The sequence below is a fragment of the Calidris pugnax genome, unplaced genomic scaffold, assembly GCF_001431845.1.
Source record: "Calidris pugnax isolate Ruff unplaced genomic scaffold, ASM143184v1 scaffold164, whole genome shotgun sequence".
In the NCBI taxonomy this organism is placed as follows: Eukaryota; Metazoa; Chordata; class Aves; order Charadriiformes; family Scolopacidae; genus Calidris; species Calidris pugnax.
This window is the reverse complement of record NW_015090895.1, coordinates 2,481,370-2,505,420: the sequence shown is the minus strand read 5'-3', so window position 1 is coordinate 2,505,420 and position 24,051 is coordinate 2,481,370. Positions and strand designations below refer to the sequence as shown.

Sequence of the window (24,051 nt, the reverse complement as noted above, 5' to 3'; positions counted from 1 at the left end):
AGAAAGAAGTGACAATTCCATTTATTTTCACTGTCTACTGAGAATCATATACTTTTTTATTACTTTGAGGCAACTGTAAGAATATTTCATTGCTCTCTAGAAGACACTAAAAGTATAATAAAATAAAATAAGGAAGCATTTATATTCCATGTCATTCTGTCCAAAGCTCTGCTGGAATCTCCTTTGTGTTAGATATTTTTAAGACCAACATGGTTGTTTCAGACTTTCAATACTTTTCTGGTGCAGACAGGGGAATGTTATTAAAAACACCCCCAAAAATTGTTTGCATAGACAAGTAATACAGTATTTTAGAATATGAATGGAAATCAAAATTACTCTGCACTGGCTTACTATACTCTGTTTATCATTTTGTACTATGGGTGATGCAGCTATTCAACGGTAACTAGAAGAAAAGCTTTAATATTTCGGGTTGCTAGGCACAAAATACTCAATTTGTGTGCCTGCTGTTATGACTCATTAAAGGCAAGGAAAAACTTTACAACTGGAAAACAAAAGTTTTTCCTAAATTAATGATTTTGAGATTAAATGGAAAAAATAACTGCAGGTAGTCATCTGTTCTCTGTCACTGTGCGTGAAATCAGACTAATGCACTGCATCACTTTGCCATTAAAGAGTCCCTTTTAGTTATCTTTTTCATCATAAAGTAATTCAAGATTATGCCTATATTTTTACTTCAGTAACGTCAATCTTAACACACATGAAACTGTCCTAAATTAGGCAACCAAAGCAAACAACAAAATTTTCTGTCACCCTGAAACATACTAGAAATTACCTTTTCATGTACTCCTGCTGAGCCCATCACGATCACTTATGAGCACAAGGATAAGGTGGTTCTTTCTTAAACACATTTGTTTGCAGAGTAAGATTCATGCCCTATCCCTTCAGCACAGCAAACCGGTGTTTGCTTCTGCGCTGAGCAATGTCTGCCAGCACATGTTGCTCTCCATCTGGGGTGCTATTAGTTGGGGTTCAGCGGCAGAGGGGAGCAGTGATGAGCCCAGCAGGCTGCTGCATCCTTACATTCAGCCCAGCAGATGCCTGATCTAACCATGGAGCCCTGGCAGTGGGACAGCCACATCTGTGCAGTGTGGTGGAAGGTGGGACAGGTTTGCCTGGGCACAGGGCCGCACCGAGCCAATGGCTTTCAGGCCTTGTGTTAATGTTTCTGCTGAACAGGGGGCACCAGCTGGCTTTGAGCTGCCACAGGGATTTTGTGGACAGTGTTTCCCTGTGTTGGGCTGAACTGGAGGCTTGAAGAGTGGAAGGCTGGGCCCTGCCTCTGCTGTTGGTCCCTCAGGTGATCGAAGCCATTTCACATTTCTGTGCCTTGGTTTTCCCAGTGGGAAGTGGGGAGGGTGCTTCTGACTCCTCAGTAGGAGAGGTTACTCCTGAAGATCCTCCATGAACACTGAGGGTGGTGATGCAGGGACTGTTAAAGCTAAGCTGAAGTGTAGCAGCAAGGCTGGAGTGTAATGTTACCTTCACAAAAACAGTTTTTCCTGTTGCTTTATTTTACCTTTTGCATTGGGATTTGAGCACAGTTGCTGTGGCAGGCATTACACTCCCTTTGAAGTGTGATATGTTTTTCCTGCTGAAATTCAAGTTTCCTGTGGTGGTTCCACACTAAAAAGATTCAATTTCAGCACAATTCCACATCAGAGGGGAGAGACAAAAAGTGCAAACCTTTTAAAATCTATTTAGCCTCTCTGTTACGTTGCTCAAATTACAGACCTGGCCCTCCTTAAGGAACCGAGGCTGAATGTAGAAAACAGTAGAGGAAAATTACTTGGCTAACCCTTAGGGGGACAGGCATTCTGTTAAACACAACAAATGAGCGAGTGCCAGGGAGTTACATCCAGAAGCAAAGCAATCATTTAGTTACAGGCAATTAACAATAGTCCTCCAGTAACACAGGAACTGTTCTACTCCAAGGGAAAACACATTGATTACTGCTGCAGTAGTAGATTGGTTTCTGAATAAATAGCTTCAACTTAAAACAAGGTTTGTTACAAGCATTTTGACCAATGGCTACAATTTTTTTTTTTATTGGGAGGCTTTGGCCAAGCGACCCTGTGAAAGAGACAACTAATTAAAACAAAGTATGCGTCCTCTCCAAATATGCTGGTAATAGTATCAACTTAAAACAAGGTTTGTTACAAGCATTTTGACCAATGGCTACAATTTTTTTTTTTATTGGGAGGCTTTGGCCAAGCGACCCTGTGAAAGAGACAACTAATTAAAACAAAGTATGCGTCCTCTCCAAATATGCATCCCGATATGGCTGGTAATAAATGCACTCATTTAAAATTGATTCTATCCTAATTATTAGCCATATTTGTGGGTTCTATCTTTGATCTTCACCTGGCTTTAATATTTGACAAACTTCCTTTCGCTTTGTCATGCAGGTAATTCACTTATCATCACTGGAGTTGTAACAGGAAAGTAAACAAAGGGGTGCTTTCAAAGATTCATATCTTTTGACTTATACGACATGCTTCAGGGACTTTACATTTAATGATCCATGATAATTTAAAATTAATCTTATTCTATTCATTAGTCCACATACAGCTGAGCTACTAAGAAAAATAATTATATTTCAAACATTCTTTTTTTTGTGATTTATAACTCTTCGAGGACGTGTGATTTATGTCTGTGTATTCAATATCTGAGCCTTTTTCAAAATCCAATTATAGTCAGTCTAAGGTTTCAATTTTGCAATCACTTACGCAGATTGCTTAACTTCACGGACTAAAAGTAACCCCTCTGAAGTCAACAGGACTATTCACAGAGCTTCAGGTTAGTGCATACATAAATCTTTGCAGCTTTGTGGCCTACACTCATTCAAATTCTCTGCTTGTCTTGGACGATTTAACTCACAAGGTTACAAGGTTTGGTTAGAGACAGTTCTCTGTATAGGTATACTTTCATAAACTTAAGTTATTAAATGAAACATAAAGGTAATGAATATCATTCAGAAGGGGAGCAGCTGAAGACAACACTAAAGCTCTCATGACGACACCCCAGAGAAGGTAAAGAAGGCAGATATTGACAGCCAATGCAAGACTGATGTGTCACACATGCAGCTTTGGTTATAAAAGACTGTTTCTTCTAAAGAGAGAAAGAGTCTGGCTAACACAGCAATACTCATCTGAGTCTTATTTCAGACATCAGCAGTAAACTGTAGGCAGAGTTTAGGTTAGAAAGAAAGAAACCCATATTCACAGTTTAAAAATGGAGAAGTATGTGCTTTTTTTTCCCTCCAACCCCCGCCCTCCCCCCCCATCCCCTGCTTAATACAGTATTCATTATGACATGGCTGTGGAACAATTTATCTTTCCAAAGTATAGCATATGGAACCATAGCTTTATGCAGCATATGCATATCCAGTATATATTATACATACAGCATATGCATATCTAGTATATATATTATATTATATATGAAATCTACTCTCTCTTTTTTAGGATTTTTTATTTGTTTTTTTTTAACATGCCAAACAAAATCTGTTTGTATTTAAGGTACATAGATGTCTTCATGGGTGCTTTTTTGAACAATTATTGATTGATATTGTAGGCCAATAATACTTTTGATGCCACTAGAATCAGATTTTAGATGTTCATTAGCTTGACTATGAAACCATTTCTTAGCACAAAGCATATGCTTTCTGCCAGCATAGGCCATGCATATCTGTAGATGTCTGCAGAATTGACTTAAGGTGGCTAAATTTAGTTACAGTTTTTAATGTGGTTTTCAATGCAGTAGTTTCATTTTATTTACTAGAACTATTGAGATTTAGTTATCTCACTTTATTTTTTAGATCAATATGTAGCATATATTCCCTATTCATCTTTGTGAAAGTACTAGTTGAGCTCGAGATTATATGTATATGTGTGCAAATAAAAGACAGGGATCTTGTTAACCTATTCATTAGTATGTCAGGCAGCATATTTGAGCCTTGGTGCTGTTGGATTTCTCAGTGTTATTAGAATAGAGACAGTAAATTACTATAATAGAAGCATATTCTTACCAATGACATTTTTATTTCTTCTGAGAAGTGTGGGATACCAGTTTCCAGCAGAAGAATAATTTCACTGACTATCTCCAACAGTATGTTAGCTCAAAAGCGGATAAGGTTGAAAGAAATATAGATGCTGCAATTTTACTGAAGTTTACTACATTTAAATAAAGAACACTGCATTTTAAAGGGAGTTTATATTTCAGGTTGAAGGAAAAAAGTTGTCATGGTGCAAAATTGCAATAATCTCTGGTTAGCTTCCCTAAATAAATGGATTGTGTGTGACTTAAAAGCTTACTGATTAGGAGAACTTCTATTTGCTTATTGCACTACAGAAATCAGACAGCCCACACAATTACTTCTTTTAGATCTTCTGAAAGAAATGAATGTAAGAAGCACTGGGAGGTGCTAAAATGTGGGAAAAAATGGAGTACCAAGTTCCAAAGATGTAAAATCATAAAACATACTGTTTACATTTTTTCTGAGGATAGCATTAATGAATAATTTAGCTCTGCATGGATTATGGGAACAATTTGTGACATCTTATTTTAAAATATTTTCATCCTTGCCAATCAAGGTTAGAATTGCACTTAGACATTATATAAAGGGAAAAACTATGATAAAAGGGGTACAAAAGCTGTTTTAAAAAGGAATCTGTTAGACAAACCAACTTGTTTGACCCTTTGTCAGAGGAAAGTTAGACTTAGACAATGCTAAGGAATCTAACTAACCTTTGTACTGGAGATGTCTTAGTCCAATTTTCTAAGGATGAGAAAAACCTTACTGATGAAGAAAATGGTCTTATCAAGAGTTTCTGTCAGGCAGTAATATTTAGTATTCTATAAATCCACTGATTTTAGATCCAATTGAGTGTAAAAAGAACAGTCACTTTTGGTTAGGTTTGGTGTTATTGGAAGGGAGGTGTTATTGGCCTTTTGGCTCAATGTCGTGAACCTCTTGGGTGACTAACCCTTTGCACTGCTCAGCCCAACAACAACCTGAAGGCTTCTTCAATGGCCACAGTGAGATGAAAAAACAATTTCCATCAAATCAAATCAAATTTCAATTCCAATTCTAAAACCTGGTTAGGAACTTGAAAAAGCTTTTTTTTGCAGTGCAGAATAAAAACTGAATGCTTTATACACTGGAAGATATTCACGTGTAAGGTCTTAAGTGACCAAATGGGTCAGAGTTTTACAACAGTTTTGCTTCTACTGAGACTCAGAGATCTGTTGGAATGTTCAAGTAATTAGGACCAATTAACAGAAGTTGAAATATAAAACTCATTGCTCTCATTTCTCACATGTGAGCTCCCAGTCAGAAATTTCGGAAGCATCATGAAGCTTTATGGCAAAGGGAGCTATAGCACCTGTGGTTTCTTTGCAGAGGTTAGAAAAGAACTAGTGTCTTTTCTAAGTCTTATTGTCACTCATCACTGCCACTGTGTGAAATCATGTCTTAGTGCCTGAAAATGCCCATGAGATCCAAGACTTAACTTATTCAAGTCCTTAAGTAATAAACCAGATTTATACTATTACGTGAATGACACTGTAATTTAAGGTGCTTGTCAGCAATGCCGTTATTGTTAATAACTGTACAAAGAAAAGTCAGAATTACTTGTTATTCAGAATTTACTATTAAATTGTACAGGAAATATTCATATGATGTTTTTGCATTAATAAATTATGAGTTTAAACTATGCCTGCCCAACTGTTGGTTTCCTCAAGATGCACTTCCTACAGGAAATATTAACTTGTTTCTTTTTAACATATATCAAACATATATTTTCAAATATCTCCCTCTAAACAATTTATTTCAGTGAAAGTCTTTTTTTGGTCCAACAGAAAAAAAGTTGTTTTAACCATCTCTCATGAGCTTATAATCAACAAGACCCATATATGTCCATTAAGAACATCTATGACAGAGGAAAACAAACTCAAAACATAAAAGAGGCCCAGGACAGGAAATTTGACAGCACCAAGAAAATAGAAAGAAAGGCAAGGAAATACTTTGAAAAAATGCATAAAGTATGTTACCTGCTCTTAGTTCTGTTGTTTGTCCCATGAAAAATACAGGCATATTATGAAGCTTTTAAAACAATAGCAATAACATTAAAAAAATAGCGCCAAGATAATTTTTTTTTCACCTTAGAGTTTTAGTTGCAGACCTGCAGGCAAGAATTTCCACAAAAATAATCACTTTGTTAGATAATAACCTGTATTTCCAACATAGCCTATGATTAAATGAAACTATGAAGGCTTTGATCCAGCGTGAAAGTCATACTTTTCAATACATAACAGTGTACCAGAGCCTCCTTTCTCCTTATGCATTATGTTTTTGTCTGCTACACTGATAGACTATGGGCTTGTCTTCTTGAATTAAAAACCTGTGGAAAAAAATAGAATTATAGTGTGTGATCCACCCCTTATATCATCTGCAATTTGTGGTCTGCCATTAATAAATTTGTGCTTAGCTGCTGTCAGTACCACTCTCAAAATTAATTTCTAGAAGATTCCTCTACTTGGCTGGCCATTAACCTGTAACTGCAACAGATGATCGATGATAGCTATCACCAACATGTTACAAAATCAGCCTTAGATTATAGTAAGTAGATTCTTTTTTTCTCACACAAAAGCAAAAATAACTTGATTATTGTAAAGATGATAGAAAGAGATTTGGCCAACCAATGGAGGAAGAGAAAGTTAAATCTCCTTGGTTCTGATCCCTCTCTTTTTCTGATTATTTTTAGACAAATTTTGTGGGAATGGACCAGAAAAGGAAACATCATTGGCATTGTCATGTTTAAAATGCCCTACTGCCTTTAGCTCTGTGTTAAATGCTCCCTACGCACAGCGTCTGAGGAAGATTAGCAGCCTAAAAATGGTTAGCTGGTTGCACAAAAACATTGATCATAGGTTTTCTTCATTACTCAGAAGTAAAAGAAGATCAGGAGAAAATTGGGGCTCAGCTTCCGAGTTGCAGAGCACTGGCATCTGGGCTAAAGGGAAGTGCTTGCGGCTCCAGCTTTCTCCCAGTGCTGGATGCCCAAACTGGGTTCACTTTTCTTGCACAAGTAGTGCTGGAGTCTGAGGGAGCCATGTTCTGCTCCCCTCCCAAAATTCCTCTCCAGAAAGGGGGGTCTCTGGGTTTCCATTCCTGTGCCATGTCAGGGAAGGAGCAGAAGCCTCCTCTCCCTGGCTGAGTGTGCTAGGCACTTGTTTGTGTTGGGGACTACCATCAGATGGACCCTGCTTGTGTTTTCTGTGAGGTGAGTGCCAGTCCTTTCTGGGCTGGCTGGCAGGAAAAGTGAGAAAGATGCATCCAGGTTTTTGCTTATGTTTTAGGCTCTGAACTTCTTGCCCTTTCAAGGCCTGTGTAACTGCAGGCACATCCAAAAGATCTCCTTGGAAGTTTAAGTTTACAGAGAATATATTGACCAGTGTGAAGCAGCAGTTGCAGGGGTGTTTGAAAGGCTTAAATTTTGTAACTGAATCCCCACTGCAGCATTTAGCCCTAAATACCTCTTTTCCCAGCAATGCTCTTTGTTCAGTAACAGAGCTTTCTGCTTTCCTGTCCCTTCTGATCCTGGTGATAATGTACCACATATGAAGTTTAAGAAAGATTGTAATTTCTTTTTCAGGTACCCAGTGAACATTCCAGATTCAGCATTTTTGTTGACTGGAAAAAAAGATCACTAAGTAGAGAACCAGCCAAAACTAATACCTCTGCAAGTGCCTCTGTGTTCAGGAAGCAAATTTACCTAACTGTTAGGTCCCAATTGTTCTAAGTAAGCCAATAATCAGAAATTAATAAACAGCTAACTCATTCCTAGCAGAGACTAAATCTGGTCAGAGATCTAAACAAGGAAACCTAAAACGAAATGTTGTCATGGTGATGTACAGGAGACTAAGCAAGTAGTGCAAAGCTTCTCTTCCTAGGAGACCTGAGAGACTAGCTCAAATTTTTATCTGTCATGGTTAATTTATCATTTCACTGAAATAGTTGTCAACATGCAAAGTATGCAGAAGGCTTTTAACAAGTACCTTTTGTTTTTTGAGGGCAAAACAGATTTTGTTTCCAAATCACAGTTTCAGATTCAGCCTTATTTAAAGAGGAAAAAAACATTTGGAGGTATTTTTGCTATTTTTAGAATTTTACTATTTATAAGGGCAATTAAATATTGAGATTACTTCCTCTTAAGCATGTCATCATGAGGCCACATACTGTGGTGTGTTTGACATACTGATTTCTCCAAGAAAGGGAGCAAGGAAAGTAGACCCTTGCAAAATTTATGCATGCACACTGTTAGATTAAAAAGCTGGTGATCACAGAACAGAAAAACTTATGTGTTGTCAGTCTTGGAGCTACTGCCTGTACGGAAGGGAAAATAAGGACTCACCGTCAGCCTGTGACTTAATGCACGTCAGTTAGTTAAATCTTGGTTTTAAAGTATTTTAAGCCTAACAAATAAATCTTTATTTATAATGTTCCATGCACTAATTTCATTATTAAAGACAAGAGATTGGATTTCAGTGTTTTTTGTGTTAATCTCTTTGTCTGGGTTCAAATGTCTCTGAATTAGGAGTATATGACTACTAGCTGCTAAATTGTTGAGGTTCAATTACTTAGTTAATTTCCCATCTCAGTAAATTCAAGAAAATATGGCAAACCCCAGGCTAAGCATCTGGTTATTTACATCTGCATCTCTTAAGAAGCAATGACAAAAGTTCAGAAAAATGGTCCAGATTAGTTCTATTAAATTAATTGGAGGTACACAAAATACATTTAAATCCTTGAGTTACACTATCTTGATTGATGGCTTCCTTTTAACTTAGACAGGCTTTGCATACTACAAGATTAAAACTAGGGAAGACATCACTGCTTTGATGTAGATTGAGATGCCACAAGTAGTTCAGCACCACAGTAAGAGCCTGGTTTGCTCACCTTTACAAACAACCTAAAAAAAGCACAGTAATGACAGTGAAATACAGACTCTGCTCCTGATTGTTCTTTGCTCGCTTAAACCAGCAGGATGCTGCATGAAAATGGGAAACGTCAAGCCCAGGCATGTGGAGTACCCTCTGGGAGGTAAAGTGAACAAAGTGGATCTGGGAACCTTGCTTTGCAAGAGATTCTCCACCTCTCCATAATTATCTCCATGGGAGATGGCTGTGGCCATTAGGCAGGCTGGAGTCATGGGATGTGAGTGGGGAGCAGAAACAGGAAGGTCCTTAGAAAATTCTGTTATGATACCTCATTTCAGAAATGTTGGTGTTAAACAAATGTGTTAGAAGGAAAATATCCACAGTCAGGCTATGTAGGAATTCCCCTGGCATGGGGTTTAGGTTGCATTTCCGATAGAAGTGGAATGACTTTTCTAATATTTGATTTTATTTCTTACAGAAAATTATTATAGTTGTATTACCTGTGGCTTCCTCTTTTTTTTTTTCTCTCTTGAGCCTTTATCAGCTTTAAAGTTCATGAATTATTAAATCCATCTTTATATAAATATAATTAAAAGGTATTGTTGTATTTTTCCCAGTGACAATCATAATTAACATCAACCTTTCTGTTTTATTTTGAAAGTTGTACAAATGCTTGGGGGAAAGTAATCATTGCCTATTAATATCTCAGGAAGTCAAAATTCATGCTTGCATAAGAAGGAAGCTCTACAAACTGACCATCCCTATGATGTACTATTTAATGGATAAAAGCTGAATATTTACCCCTTTTATGTAGTAAAATACTGGCATGTCGGCGTCCATTTCCATTCTCAACGTAGCACGAGTAATTCCCCAGGTCTGCCTCTTCCACTGAGTCAAGAATCAACGAGATGGAAACCTCCTGCTCCCCAAGATGTTCCTTGAGAACCCTGAGAATAAAGCAACCATTGCTGCTATTCTACTTGATTCATAGCAGAGCATTAGATAATCATGACATAATAATGCTACTTACAATTCACTACTCTCTGGCTTCAAATTTGGCTATGGTTTGATGAAATCTTAATTAAATTATATCATGCCCTTTTATTCCTCACTTCTAATGAGGAGGTTTGGCTTTGTAAATGTTAATGAGAGCTTCAGTTAATTGTCTTCTTTAAGCAAGATGATATGCACAGTGATAATATATTATTACACACTCTGATGGAAACCTTGATCAGCAGTATGTGAAGTCTTGAAGTGTCAGAAGAGAGACAAGTGTAAATAGTTATTTTGGGGTTTAGGGTCACACTAGAAGTCTGGGCCAAACACTATTTGTGCACTTTCTGAGGATCTTTAACATGTCACTCAGAAATGTCGTGTTCATATCAGGGTCTGAAAAAGTATTTCTTGAATGAATTAAAAAATTTGACTGTGTATTATAAATCAGTAGAAAGACCTGGCATACCAGTTGCAGCTCGTTCAGACAGATGACAAATAAAACAAAACACCTCCTACATAAGACTCCACCTGTCTTCACATAGTTTTCTTTGTCTCTTAGCATGCCCATCAGTGGTTTTAGGAACCCAGAAAAGTAAATGAAAAACGACTCTAGGCTTGCTCCCTCATCTCACACCTGACAAAAGAAGTGGAAACCAGCCTTCCTGCTCCTCCTTCCACAAAACAAGAAAGTTTTAACGAGGTTCTTATCACCTTTTTCTCAGCTTTCAGAATGCCAAGTGTCTGGCTGAAGGGTTTAGGAAAAGTTTTAGGTGCGAAATAGAGCTGTTCGGGTTGCTGTGTGCCGTTTAGTGTATTGGTCCTGAGGTTTATGGAATAAACTTGAAGTACACTGTGGTGAAATATGCTTTCATTTTGCCTACGTCTGGGGACATGGAGATGAGCTTGAATGTCTAGGTGGCCTTCTTGAATTTGATTGCTGTTACTTTGTTTACACCAAAGAAGTCAGAGGTTAAGCTGAAAAAGAGCATGACTTCATGTCTTTTGATGAGATTGTAAACTATGTAAGAAGTGAAGTGTAAACAAGCTCATTCTTTTCTATTGTGGACAATAACTGTAGTTAACACATTTGTGGTTATTTAGCTTCCTTTGTAACACACATTTAGATTTGCCTTCATATCTGGGTTTATTAATGATATATAGGCACAGTGATATACCCACATACAGAATTATAAATGAAAAAGGAATCTCTTCAGATCCAAGTAGATACTTCATATTGGAAAGGAGTTGGTACACTATGTCAAGCATATAATTCTCAACACAAGACCACTTTTTTCTTAATTTCCAAATGAGGCAGCACTTTTAGGAACAGTAAAAGTAGGTGATGTGAGTTGCCAGATCCTCTCTAAAACAAGTATTTCAGCAGATATAAGCAGCCCACATAACAGGATGCTTGGCTCTCACAGGCCTGACAACATCCCAGGGAACTCAGGTTTTTTTTGAAGAAAAGAAATCAAAACATTTCAAAACAGAAGCCAGACTTCAGCCTTTATTTAAAGCTCCATATATTAAAAGATTCTTTTGAGCTGTGTTCCTTGATCTATTTATTTTCCTTTGTTTCATCTCAGTAACTGCCTTAATGGTTCTTATTGTAGATTGCCACAGTTTGAAAAGTCACTATGCAAATTCCAGTCGGTTGCACTATGGTGCTTGCCCAGCAGCTATTCTGCTTTTGCAGTTCTTTAACATCGGTTCTGGCTGAGGCGTGCATTTTTCTGTTCTCTGCTGGTGGAGTTGAAAAGGTAAAGAGTGGATGTTGCAAAACCAGGGATCAGACTCAAAGTGTTCCTGAGTTTGTCTGTTATAGCAAGTATTACATTAACTATCAAAAAAGGTATTGACTGAAAAAACAAAATACTTTTTCTGTTACCTGATGTCACTTTCCCAGACTCGACTATCATCCAAATCTTCAATAAACTTCTCCCCTTTCATCCAGTAAATTAAAGGACTGACATCTCCACTATATCCAAAGAAAGCTCGGCAGGTTAGATTAGCAGAACCACCTGTTATAAAGAATGTAAGAAAATATGTTACTACAAAAAGTATAAAAATAGTTTTATTTTTGAATCAGTTGTTTTTGTTGATTAAAAAAAAATAAATCTGTAGAGACCCTCAGCTTCCAGCTGCCTTTGAAAAATCCAAACATATCTACTTGTCTTGCCAATAATGTAAAATGTATTTTCTGAAAATAAATAAAATAAAAATGAAATTAAAAGTTACATAAGAACAGGATTCAACTTCGTGTTTTTTCACCAAGTTTCTGTGTTTGGTAAGACTATCCTTTTTCACAAGGAGCTAACGAAAGCAAAGATTGCCATGTTTTCTCTGAAAACAGATAAAGATTAGGTAAAACAGATGTGCAATCATATCTGCATTAGTTCAGCTTTGCAATGGTTTCTGCAAAGTGCCGGGGTGATTCCTGTGGGGTACCATGTCCTGGGGGACAGCCAGTAGAAAGATTGCTACATTATCTTTGCAGGACAGTATTAAACACTGAAACCTGAAAAAAGAACACATGTGAACCATTCTGTACATTGTGGGACACATCTTGCCATATGAATGGGAATAACTATTAGGCGCATGCAGCAAGGAACAGAAATTCTATATTATGTGCAGCATTAATCATCTAATCATTATAGCGAACATTAAAAACGCAATATGCCTTCTCTTTGGTTTATTTTCATTGTATAGTCTTACATTGTGTTAGTACCACTTGGCTTTGGGGTTTCAGCACATACAGAAATAGAAACAGTACCTTGCACTCATTTTGTGTGTTGGTAAGATCGGATAAAACTAACTGGAGAACAGCCTCATAGTTAAAGATCTCCCATTCACTGCTGTAAAGATGTTTGTCTCAACATGTACCAACTCTTCTACACTGCTATGCGAATTTCTTTAGTGGATAATTACACAGTGATTTAAGGAAGTGTTGTGATTTAAGGAGTGTTTTTTCCCCCCTGAGGAGAGTATTTTCATGGAGTTTATATTACAGCTGAGACCAACTCATGTTTTATTTACACTTTCAATTTTTGATCTTAGGATTTTAAAGCTTACTGCCCACAGCTCCTGGAAAAGAAAAAAAAAAAAAAAAAAAGCATTGGTGCATTGGTAGCACTACTTTATTCTGTACTGAGATGCCATGAGAAGTCCACCTGGGTTCAATGAATTTCCTTAAAAATACACTGCTTTGGGTCAAGATCTGGTCCTTCTCAAACATATGACATTAATATTTGAAAATTCTATTTACTTTTTAGTATGGAAAAAAATGCAGGATGCTGTATAACAAGAAGCTGAGAATTATTAAATAAATGTCTTATTTGTCTGAAATGATTTATGGGTTTCTGTAAAAGCATCTGACTCCTCTATCTGGCTTGAACTCTCACATCCATGACACAAAAGGTGCAGAATCAAATGTTTGTAGTCAAAATGTGCAACATCAAGGCAAGTACCATCTACTGTGCTTTCACAAGCTGTTAAGGAGCTGAGTTGCTTTTAGTCATTTCATGAACTTTTGATTGGTGCCACACTCTTTGCGAGCAGTGGCTGCTAGAGAGACAGGAGTAACCCAGAATTTGAAACTAGGATGGAGAGGAGGACCTTATTTGTAATCAAAAGGTATGAAACTGAATCTCTGAATAATGAGACATTTTAATAATCTCATCTCTTTTAGAGCAAAGTTATCAAATGGAAGCTGAAGATCCTCAGTAAGAGCGCAGAAACTCTCTTTTAAAGACAACCACAGCTCCTGTTTCCACACCCTGGAGAGCAATGGTCAGGTCACCTCCCTGGAAACTGTCTCCTCAAGCTCTCCACAGTTCAAGAATTGCCATTTGGAAGCACTGGAGAGAATGATTTTTGCAATCTTGAAGCCATTTGCAAGGAATGACATGAGCATTGGGACACCGCTTAATGTGTGTTGCATTGGGACACACATTAATGTGTGCCAAGTGCACGAAAACCTGTAATGGAATATGATAAACTTTCTGCTTGTGCTCAGGACATCTTAACAGATCCAACCCCGGTTTCTTACAGTAGTTGCATAGCAAATATGTGCTCAGGACATCTTAACAGATCCAACCCCAGTTTCTTACAGTAGTTGCATAGCAAATGAAATACTTTTTTGTTTGTTTGTTTTCCATCATACTTATGAGCATGTGAAAGTGAAAATACAAAATTAAAGGATTATGAATATCTTGGCCACAGTCATCCAATCTAGCATGTATTTCAGGGCTGTGAAATGCCTAGTAGCCTCAGCAAGGATGGAGTCTGATCACTCTCGAAACAGGAGAAAGTACCTGCACACGTAAAGCAAAAGCAGGGTCCTGTGATAATTGGATAACCCCTATGGCATTATCTACCAATCTTGAAAGAGCGATACCTGATGCATCACTGTCACTTTTGGGGCTTTTTTCAAGCTTTTTCACCAAGTCAAGGCCCAGCTGAAACTTTTTAGCTTTTAAGAGGTAGCAAGACCATAGCTAGAGGGACTGTAGCTTCTGGCCAACTTATCCAAGAATCACAGATATTAGGCACCACAGGTGCTGAGCCATCAAAGCTCTCCTGGCTCCTGCAGCTAACAGGTACCTACTGAGAGCTGATTTTTGCACTGTGCAGGCCTCTGAGCCTTTTACAGCTGAATATTAAAGTGCATAGGTTTGTTTTTTAAAAATAAACATCTTTTGTTAAGGGCAAAAAAAGTCAGAAAAAAAAGTTTGTAAGATTAAGGCTTTTTCCTCGTTAAATTCTTAAAGAAATATCACCCCTTAATGAAACATGTAGTCATATTTTTAAACACAGAATCCTAAGTTTCCATTCAACATGAAATATTTACACCTGAGAAATAAATTAGGAAGGATACAATGTCTCTTAGTAATACTGTGTCGATTACAGTTGCCAAGCAAAGGCTATTAGCATGCTGGGTGTTCAGCTATAAATCACCTATAATGTCTACCTTGACCAATCTTCACAACAAGCCAATGGGAAGTTCATTAGCAGGTCATAAAGAAAGATTCAGTGACCAGCTAATGACCGACTGTTGCCATTAATAAGGAGGTCTGTTACTCCAGAGCTCAGAGCTTTTTGCAGGGGGCAGTGGAGCTGGCTTGGTGAAGCAGAGATGCTCACAGCTGCAGGCATATGTAAGTAATGGGCAAAGGCTGTCTGAAGGGCGATGTTATGAGTGGACAGAGTATTTTGGGAATGCATCTTGATCTCTGCTTCAGAGATGCCCTCATATGAGTGAGCGTACACTGTAGGATGGGCCATATTTTTCCCTGGAAGCACACCTTTGAAGTGAGCAGGGAGAGGATGCCTAGTTTGGCACAGAGATACTGCTCTGCATGGGCAATCTGTTTTAAGAAGTTTGCAGACTTTTAGAAAGCATGCAAAATTTAAGTAAATAAATACAAGAGCTGCTTTGCTTTGTGTTTAAGCTGATGTATAAAAGAAAATTTCATCCAGTCAATAGAAATCACTCACAACTAACCCTACACAACTATGTGTTTTCCATGTGTTCTCTGTGCTGAGATAAACTATCAAAGTGATATGAAAACTGTAAAAGTTTCATGAATGGATATGTAATGTTTACTATGCCATTAATTTAAATTTTCCTGTAAATGCTGCATTATTACAGTTTTATAGTCTGTCTTTGAAGGAATTTAAATATGCATTTTAAATTAACTATGTTTTAAATTAAATTACTAGGGAAATACGTATCTCCCTCTCTCTGTCCCCTTTGCTGTGAGACATTGTAATTCTTGAAAATTTTCTGTCTTAAGTTATGTCCTGGATAAACCGCTCTTTTTATGGACCCTGGCAAAGTCCAAAGGCACGAGAAAATTATAATCTAATTAAGTGAAACTCATAGTGTTGTTGGTTTTATTAACACCTCCCCCCCCCAAAAAAAAACCACAAAAAAACTCCAACCCAAAACACCCTTAAGAAAGGATAAATATAAAAATTGCACTTTTGACTTCTCTTTATAATTATCATGTTTCACTGTGAAATAATGCAATAATGACATGTAAAAGAGCTCCTAAAAAGTAAGCTTGAGTTGCACGTTTCTTCATCACCCTTATTTCTGAAGTTGAATATAATCTTACTGTATTGAGCTGATTTTTGTAAAAATTGGAATATATAGCGCTACGTATTCCTTCTGCTTGCTGTGATAAAGTTGCACTGCCAACTCTAGCCAACTGGGTTCAAGTTAAATTAATCAAAAGTTCTTTGCCATCTAAACTGAGAACAATTTTTGTTACACAGTATGCTTTCAAGTAGAGCAGAATGCAAGGAGGGACCACAACAAAGTGTACTTCCTTGAAATCAGCAAATCCCTTCAGCAGAGTAACACACTGGTTTTCTGTCCATTTTCTCTAATTGGCAACATTTGGGGCACTTTTCAAACTACTGCTATGGGACCCTGCGTCCAGGAGAGGGCACTGTCTAACTTCTAAACATTTAAAAAAAACCACCAACCAAAACCCCCAAGTAAATTCATTGTGCATAAGCTCTAATTAAAAACATCAGCCTGCTAAGAACCTGCTAGTTGTAATTAGCAAATAGTGATTTTTTTGTGGTTACTGAAATGTCATCTTGTATGGGCAGTCTAAATTACGCTTGCACCATTAGTCATACAAATCAGCATACACCGTGATGGCACCCATTCAAGCCTTTGATTTGACAGATTCTTCAGTCAAGGACAACCATTTTTGTTAGAAGCAATGATAATTATCAGACATCTTCTGCAACTGCTTTTTAGAAGAATCTTCAAAGACATATTATGGAAGTGAAGCGCCTGAGACCACGCTCAGCATCTAGTAATACTGAGGGACAAAAGAGTGGAAATGTTGTATACTGAAATATACAGTATTTTTCTGTACAAAGTAAACCATTTATAAAACTTATGCACAGACAATACCTACACACTTATAAGTGTGTCATTTATTTGTAATGTTAACCCTTCAAAGTGAAAGTATAAAAGGCCAAGGCAGACACAATCAAAATCTCTCACACACAAATTAAATACCATCTTTTCTGTTCTCATTGGAGAAAAAGCACTGGAAAAAATGTCAGTCTTCCAAGGGGAAAGGTGTAAAAGCTGCTGACTTCCTAGGTGTGACAGATAGGTCTCAATTCCTCACAAAGTCAATAACCCGCTTGTTTTGCCAATGTCACCTGCCAAGCCCAGCAGGGAGGTACATAGAAGCTGCTCATGTTTTCAGAGGAGTCTCATGTCCTGAAACCGTTCAACAGTTCTAAAGTAAAATAAAATAAATAAGGTACCATATCGTTTTGAGCCATGACCCTTGGTCATATGATCATATTCTCGGAATCTGTAAGTCTTCCCTTAGAGAAGAACAAACTACAAGAGATTCCCGATTCCTTCCTTACCTACGCAAAACATCACCTACTGCCATCCAGTTTACATGAATATTTTCACATCTTCATATCTTATATTGTCTTACTGGATTGTAACTGTCTTGCTGTATGTTTCATATAGCTGGTAAAGCCAAATTTTAAAAAAGAAAATGAAAATGAAAAGCAGAAAAAATCCTGTTTTCTGAAGTATTTGAAGTATAACTAATATAACTACAAGCTGGGAAATGCTAAATTCTAGTCTCATTGCTGAGCGGCACGTTGGGAAGCCTTTGGCAAGCCATCAGGTCTTCCATCCATGCGATTGTGAAGACACAGTGTGCAAATTCCCTCTACTTTGAATTCAGTGGATATAGGTTTGAAAGGGATGGGTATTATCATTCCACTAAATATTAGCATACAAGCAACATACAAAGTGACTGAATGTGGTTAAACAGCTGTATCTCTTCATTAATAGACCTGTCCATATATTGCTATGCTGCAGAATGGAATGCTGATTGCACAGGACTCTGAATTATGTATCAAATAAGTTCTTCGGGTCATAAATGTGTAAATTTAGAGTACACCACCATTCCTCCCTAAAAAAAAGACATCAGCTGAAGGTTTGCAACAAGATCAGAGAGAGGCTGTAGCTTTTGAACTTTCACTGAATTTGTAGAGATCACTATTTATTGGAGAGGTTAAAAAATAACTTCCTTGGACTTCTGATTATTTTTTTTTATTTGGAAAAAAAACCTAATTCTGGTTCATTAGGTTTTTATTTGTTGTATTTTTACTTATAAACTCGCCCTCATTCACTGTAGGGCTAAACTTGCTTGCTCGCTCATAGTCATTTACTGCCATATGCCGTATGAAAAGCCCTTTACCCTGCAAGGCTTCCAGCTGTCGAATTGCAGTTCAACAGCAGGACACTTAATGGAGGTATCTGTATGTTGCTGCTTACAGGTTCTCTGCCATCAGCCCTGAGATATTTGAGTCTGCAACGCTTATTAATGTGCTATACTGAAACATACATCATAAGATCTAAGATTAACCTAAAAACATTACAAATTTTCAGTAGGCTGCTTCATAGCTTGCGAAGGAAAAGAGACTCGAATCCTTTCTGCTTTGAACGGGCTCTCTAGTCTGCACTAAAGAGAGAGAGAAGCTGTCGGAGAGAGGGTCAATGAAGAAAGCAACCACCACAGCAGGCTGCAGAAAAAGAAGTGATGCATGGGACTTTGGGCTTGAAATGCCCAGAACATCTCTCAGGTACATATATTGTTAAACTAACCTTCATTTCACAAGAGGTAAAAAAAACCCTGACCCAATAATCTTGATTTTCCTAACAGCAGGCCACTCTTCTTGATAGATGGTAATGTCAGGCTGATAAATTAGTTGTTCGGCAAGTATTTTTCATTCCTTCCTCTTCAGAAGTAGAGGCTTGAGTGGGAGACAAAAACTAGCACAAGCATAGAGCAAGAGTTGCTAAAGAAAAGTCAAGTCACTGCAATTGTTTTATAAGCTTGACTTAATGTTTACTCCAGAAGCTCATATTTTCTCATGGGTTTTCTTAGACAAATGCATTTCTCAAACACTTTTTTCTTGTGCCCTCTCCGTCAGATCAAAACCTAATTTCTGCTTTAAAAGTCTAGCTGATTTTAGATATAAGTCACAATAAAATACTCTAAGTAACAAAATAACTTGAGTGGAAAAAAAAAAAAAAGAAAAAAGGAAGAGGTGGCTCTAAATGTCAAACTTCACTATTTTTTGGGGAGTTTTATATTTATCCAAACAGTGCCTAGCTTAATATTGTTCCGTGTTCTCTTTCTGGATTCTTTTTCAACCGTACTGTGGCTTTTGCATGTTGATGATGCTACATGGAAGAAAACAAGCTTAGCTAGCAGCCTGAAGTTCCCTTTGCATAAAAGAGTCCCATAAGGGCTCCCATAAGGAGTCCCATATGGGAAACCATGCTCCTTATGGTCTTTCTCTGTGCCTCAAAAGCGAGGCAGGTAGGTCACACACCCAGAGATGCCACTGCCCCTCAGCAGACTCTGACCCCTAGAACTGCCTCTTCCAGCTTTAGCTTTGTGAAGTCCTGCTCTGGGTGACATTTTGGGAAACTCCTAGAAAAGCAGGAGGATTTTCCTGTTTATCTTTCTACATTTCATGGGAGTTAGATCAGGGAAAAAAAATTCAATGTGTTATCTCTCTGGTAAATAATATTTATTGATAAGAAATACATTAAGAATGGTAACCTCCTGGAATTCCTCAGATGACCCTGGGCCCCAAGCAACTACAAAGTTGGAATAATGTCTTTATTAGTTAAGGAAGACAGTTTCAAGCCATTGCAGCTCTCACAACATTTTCCTCCTTCCCATAGAGAATCCAGAGACAAAGCAGCAGCAGACTGAAAGTGGGATTTAGGCGACTCCTCTGAGTTAGAACACAGCTGTTGCTAAACTTGTTTTGTTAAACATAATGATAAATCCAGTCCACCCATGCTGACAATGACAATAATTTTCTAATATAGTACACTTGCAATAATACAGCTCCCTTTTCATTTTTCTTTCTTTTACCTGTGCAAGCTATAGAAATAACTGACATTTTATTTTATTTTATTTATTTTTAACCTGAAGAGCATTGGCCCAACAGACGAAAACATTCAAATCTTTTGCCATGGAGGTTTTGTTAGAAATCCTCTTCACTTGTTGTTTCTGAACAGAATATAGTGGGTTTGCTTTCGTCTCTTGTGGGTGCTAGTCCACATCAAAAACCCTGTAGACAAATCGTGGCAACCAGCTGGAGCCCTGGTACCATCTCCCACCGTCCCTTTCAGGTGCACCACACAACGCCTTCTGTACAAGAGAAATGCAGACTATGTCCTGGATTCTAGATAATAACAAATAACACACTTCTTTCCAAAAGAGGTCAAGCCTGGGAAGCTGTAGCAAACAACTTACTGTGTCAGATCACACTTAAACAGAAATATCAATAGTCTTAAGGAACACATTTGGCAATTCAGTTTACATTCAAATTATCAGCTATTGCAGCTATAAATGCTCTTGCAGCTATTTCAGCCCGTAACTGTTCAGACAGTTGATTTCTTCAGACATAGCACTCAATGAACAGTGCTAGAAACGGTGTTTTACTATAATGTCTCGTAATACCTGCTTTTTAGCTGCTTTAGGAAGAGGGATTGCACTGTTTGTTCAATCATTAGATAATTTGACTACATATAGCGAATCCTCAGCTTTGGAGTCACACATAGATACTAAATAATAAGTTGTGGTTTTATTTTCCATTGGTCAGCCTGACTACTCTTTTCCTCCCTCTGCTCTTTCTTTATCAACAAGCCACAGATTGAGTAAATTGAAGGGAATTATTCAGGAATGGAAGTATTCTGAAACATACTGTAGATATGGGAAGCATATGGAAGATCTTTTATAAAAACAGAGCTTTTGGAAAGTAGCACACATGGTGCCACCTACACCTGCTAGGTAGATGCTAAGGAAATTGAAACTCCATATAACAAAGAATAATTAAACACTATTTCTTCTGCTGGTGATCTTTACTCTTCAGCACACACCGGAAAGACTAACAGTTCTAAGATTTTAATGAACTAACCAATCCTTTCAGATGCTACCATATGATGGAAAATATCACTTGGAAAGGACTCAGGCTAGTTTGGCAAGCACATGGATGGGGAAAACTACCATTCTCATGAAGCAATATGGCACAATATGATAAATACAATTGAAATAAAACACATCTTTTACATGAATCAAAATATTTCAATTTGGTTCAAAATGATGTGAAACCACTTCTCTGTTAAAATTTTCATCAGGAAAGCCATTAAGAACCACTGAAAATTGAAACTCTGAGGAGTTAATTTGATGGTTACTGATAAAACATCTAAATAAAATCAATGCCAACTTTCCCTTTTACTGCAATGAAGTCTCTGAGGGTAGAAAGGTATTTCATGCTTATTCATACTGGGTTTTTCTATGTAAACAAAAAAATGATATAGTAGTTTAGATGTGCTTCTGCTTTAAATCATGGTGTCCTCACGTTATGTCAGAAAGATACTGCAAGGACAGAGAGAATACTAATTCTTAGCATATCCACAGAAATAGCTGATGTTTGCCATTTAATTAAGTATCACATGGACTAATATCTGTTTATATAATTTAAAAGTCCTAACATATCAAATATTTCTATTGCATAAGCATGTGAATACATGTTGTTTCTAACAGCACAAGGTTTTTAATTTTATACCGCAGCCATTTCACCATGTAGTCTTTCTATTTCTCCTTCATGTGTGAGTTAGTCCCCTGTTTTCCAAAGAACCCCCTGAAACAAAGTCCTCTTATTCACAAAGATGCAAATGGAGAAACCCGATTGCTTGTCTGTGACAAATATGCTATATTCTTGGACCATACACATTCTGGAATGTGCTGCTATTGATCAGATTCCTTTCTACATGGAAGGCAGACAGGCATTTTCAATATATACCTCTATGAATTGCATATTGATAGACAATGCTTATTTAGGGCAGCTGCATAAATGCTGCCAATGGAATAAAAAGAATCCAGCAAGTGCTGTGCTACTTGACCTTAAAGGGAAAAAGTATAGAAATGGGGGCAAGCTTGAATTCTTGATGCTGGACCCTGCTGTCTGACCTGCAGGCATACAAGTGGAGTAGAGGACCTGCGTTATAATCAGAGTTCCCATAAGAAAAAAGATGGGTCTGGCTGAAGGCAGGATTCCTGCTGCACACTCCAGGGCCACATAACACCTTAGCCCTCCAGGTCCTTGCCCTGCATGAACTTCTCGACGGCAGAGCCTGCCTGCTGCTCCCAGCCCCAGAAACCTGCCTTCTCTCTCTCGGATTTTAGGATGAGGACCTGTGATCTCCATCTCCCTTTACCGACAGTAGCTGTTCTTGCACCACATGGCTAAGAGTGGAGACATTGCTCTTGGAGTCCTAAATTACACCTGCTCGAGGGCTGGCTTTACGTTGGTTATCACTTTAACAGCAAAATGTCCTGGCCGTACTTCAGGTACAACAGGAAGAAGCAGAGCCTGATGTCCCCATCTGCGTTTGAAGTAGTTACAGTCCTGAGTACCATAGAACGTGATTCTTCGAAAACAAATTCCTTCTCAGGAACAATTAATCATCAAATTATTTTTGTTTCTGGTACGTATTTGTCAAAAGGAGATGCTCTTGAATACTGGAAAGTCTGGAAGTCAGCAAGGCTTAAATGATTTATCTTCTTGCAGCAGCCACGTGGGCCTCATTTCTCTGGTCCACCTTCATCCTCCTTTACTTGTAATTTCCATAGTTGCAGTGTACAGGGCCCTGCCAGTAAAACTCCTGAGAGATTTGGGGCTCCTGTATCTGAAGCCAAATACCTGAGTTCAGCAAGCAGGATATCAATCCTCGTTACTAACATAGATGTGAATTTCCTGATCAATTTACACAATCTACCCCCCACACACACCCCCCGCTGCATGCTCACCAATACTGTACTTTCTGTTTTAATTTTCGAAGTGCTCTGAGAGGCATGGGAGTCGTGGCATTTCTTAAAGGCAGAAGAAAGTGAAAGGAAATTTCACTTTGCTTCATTCAAGCCCCAGGAATGCAGAATGTTGTCTACAATGTTGTTTGTGTTTTTTATCAGTTTTTGCAGCTCTCAAAGCAAGGACTAAAAGCAGAGCTTGAATGACAATAGAAATAAAAGGTATGACAGCTGCTGGTTACAGGAACAGAGACAAATATTCGTTATGCAATATTTATGATACAAACTGTGCAAGGAGGGAGGTGACAGGCTGGTGCCTCTGACAGCCCAGATCACTGCAGAGATGTGGGGTGTCACCCCAAGCCACAGCCCCACTGCTCTCCCAGTCCTCTGCCCCTCCAGAGTTGAGACTTCCAGTCATTCCAAGGTGCATGATGGCTTTTTAAGGTGGACCCCCCTTTCACTTAGGTCTTGGAGCTAGAATTTTAATCCAGGTCTGGAGAAGAAGGAGAGGGTGTGTTAACCCTTACCTAGCCCATTGTCATCAGATCTACAGAATACTATTGCAGCTACAGGCTTTGATGTTTATTGATGCAATAGTTTGTAACTGCTGTTACTAACTACTGAACAATAAAACAATGATGGATTTTCAGAAAGGGCTTAGTACAGTGTTTACTTTCAGTCCTTTGCCATCTAAATGGCGTCCCTTTAAAAATCTGTTATAATTACAAGCATATGAAAATGAATATTATTTATAAAACAGTCCAAAATGAATGCCCTTAGGAGTTAATTATTGCATGATTACATATCCAGCCAGTTTCCTAAATGTATAGTGTACACTCTCAATAGTGTTTAAATCCATATTTATCTTAAATGAAGTTATATGGATTATCTGAAGAGGTGGGGGGAGAAACACTTTAAAATCCTCTTTCTTTCAAAAGAAAAGTAATTTTTTAAATGTTAATTTGAGATCATTAATCTTCAAATACAAAAAGTGGGAAAGAGTAAAACAGCCACCCATACTGAATCACAGCAGAGATCCACTATCCCATCATCCTATACCTGACTGTATTCAAAATCAGGAAGGCAAACCTCCAGATACAACAATTGTAGTCCAGGAAAACAGCCTAAATTTTATGATAAAAATGTTGACAGACTTTAAACTACACTACTGCCAATAATAAAAAGCAAGATCATA

At 37.8% G+C, this 24,051-nt stretch overlaps 1 protein-coding gene across 2 annotated transcripts in view; it reads right to left on the bottom strand.

Annotated features, from left to right (window-relative positions):
• Positions 1 to 24,051, bottom strand: part of IL1RAPL1 (interleukin 1 receptor accessory protein-like 1) — a 762,019-nt gene that overhangs the window by 20,383 nt on the left and 717,585 nt on the right. For both annotated transcript variants that reach the window (XM_014948366.1, XM_014948367.1), the window contains exons 7-8: positions 11,846 to 11,978; positions 9,763 to 9,908 (exon numbers count right to left, since the gene is read on the bottom strand). In XM_014948366.1, the coding sequence (XP_014803852.1) occupies positions 9,763 to 9,908; positions 11,846 to 11,978 (279 nt within the window). The remainder of the gene's footprint in view (positions 1 to 9,762; positions 9,909 to 11,845; positions 11,979 to 24,051) is intronic.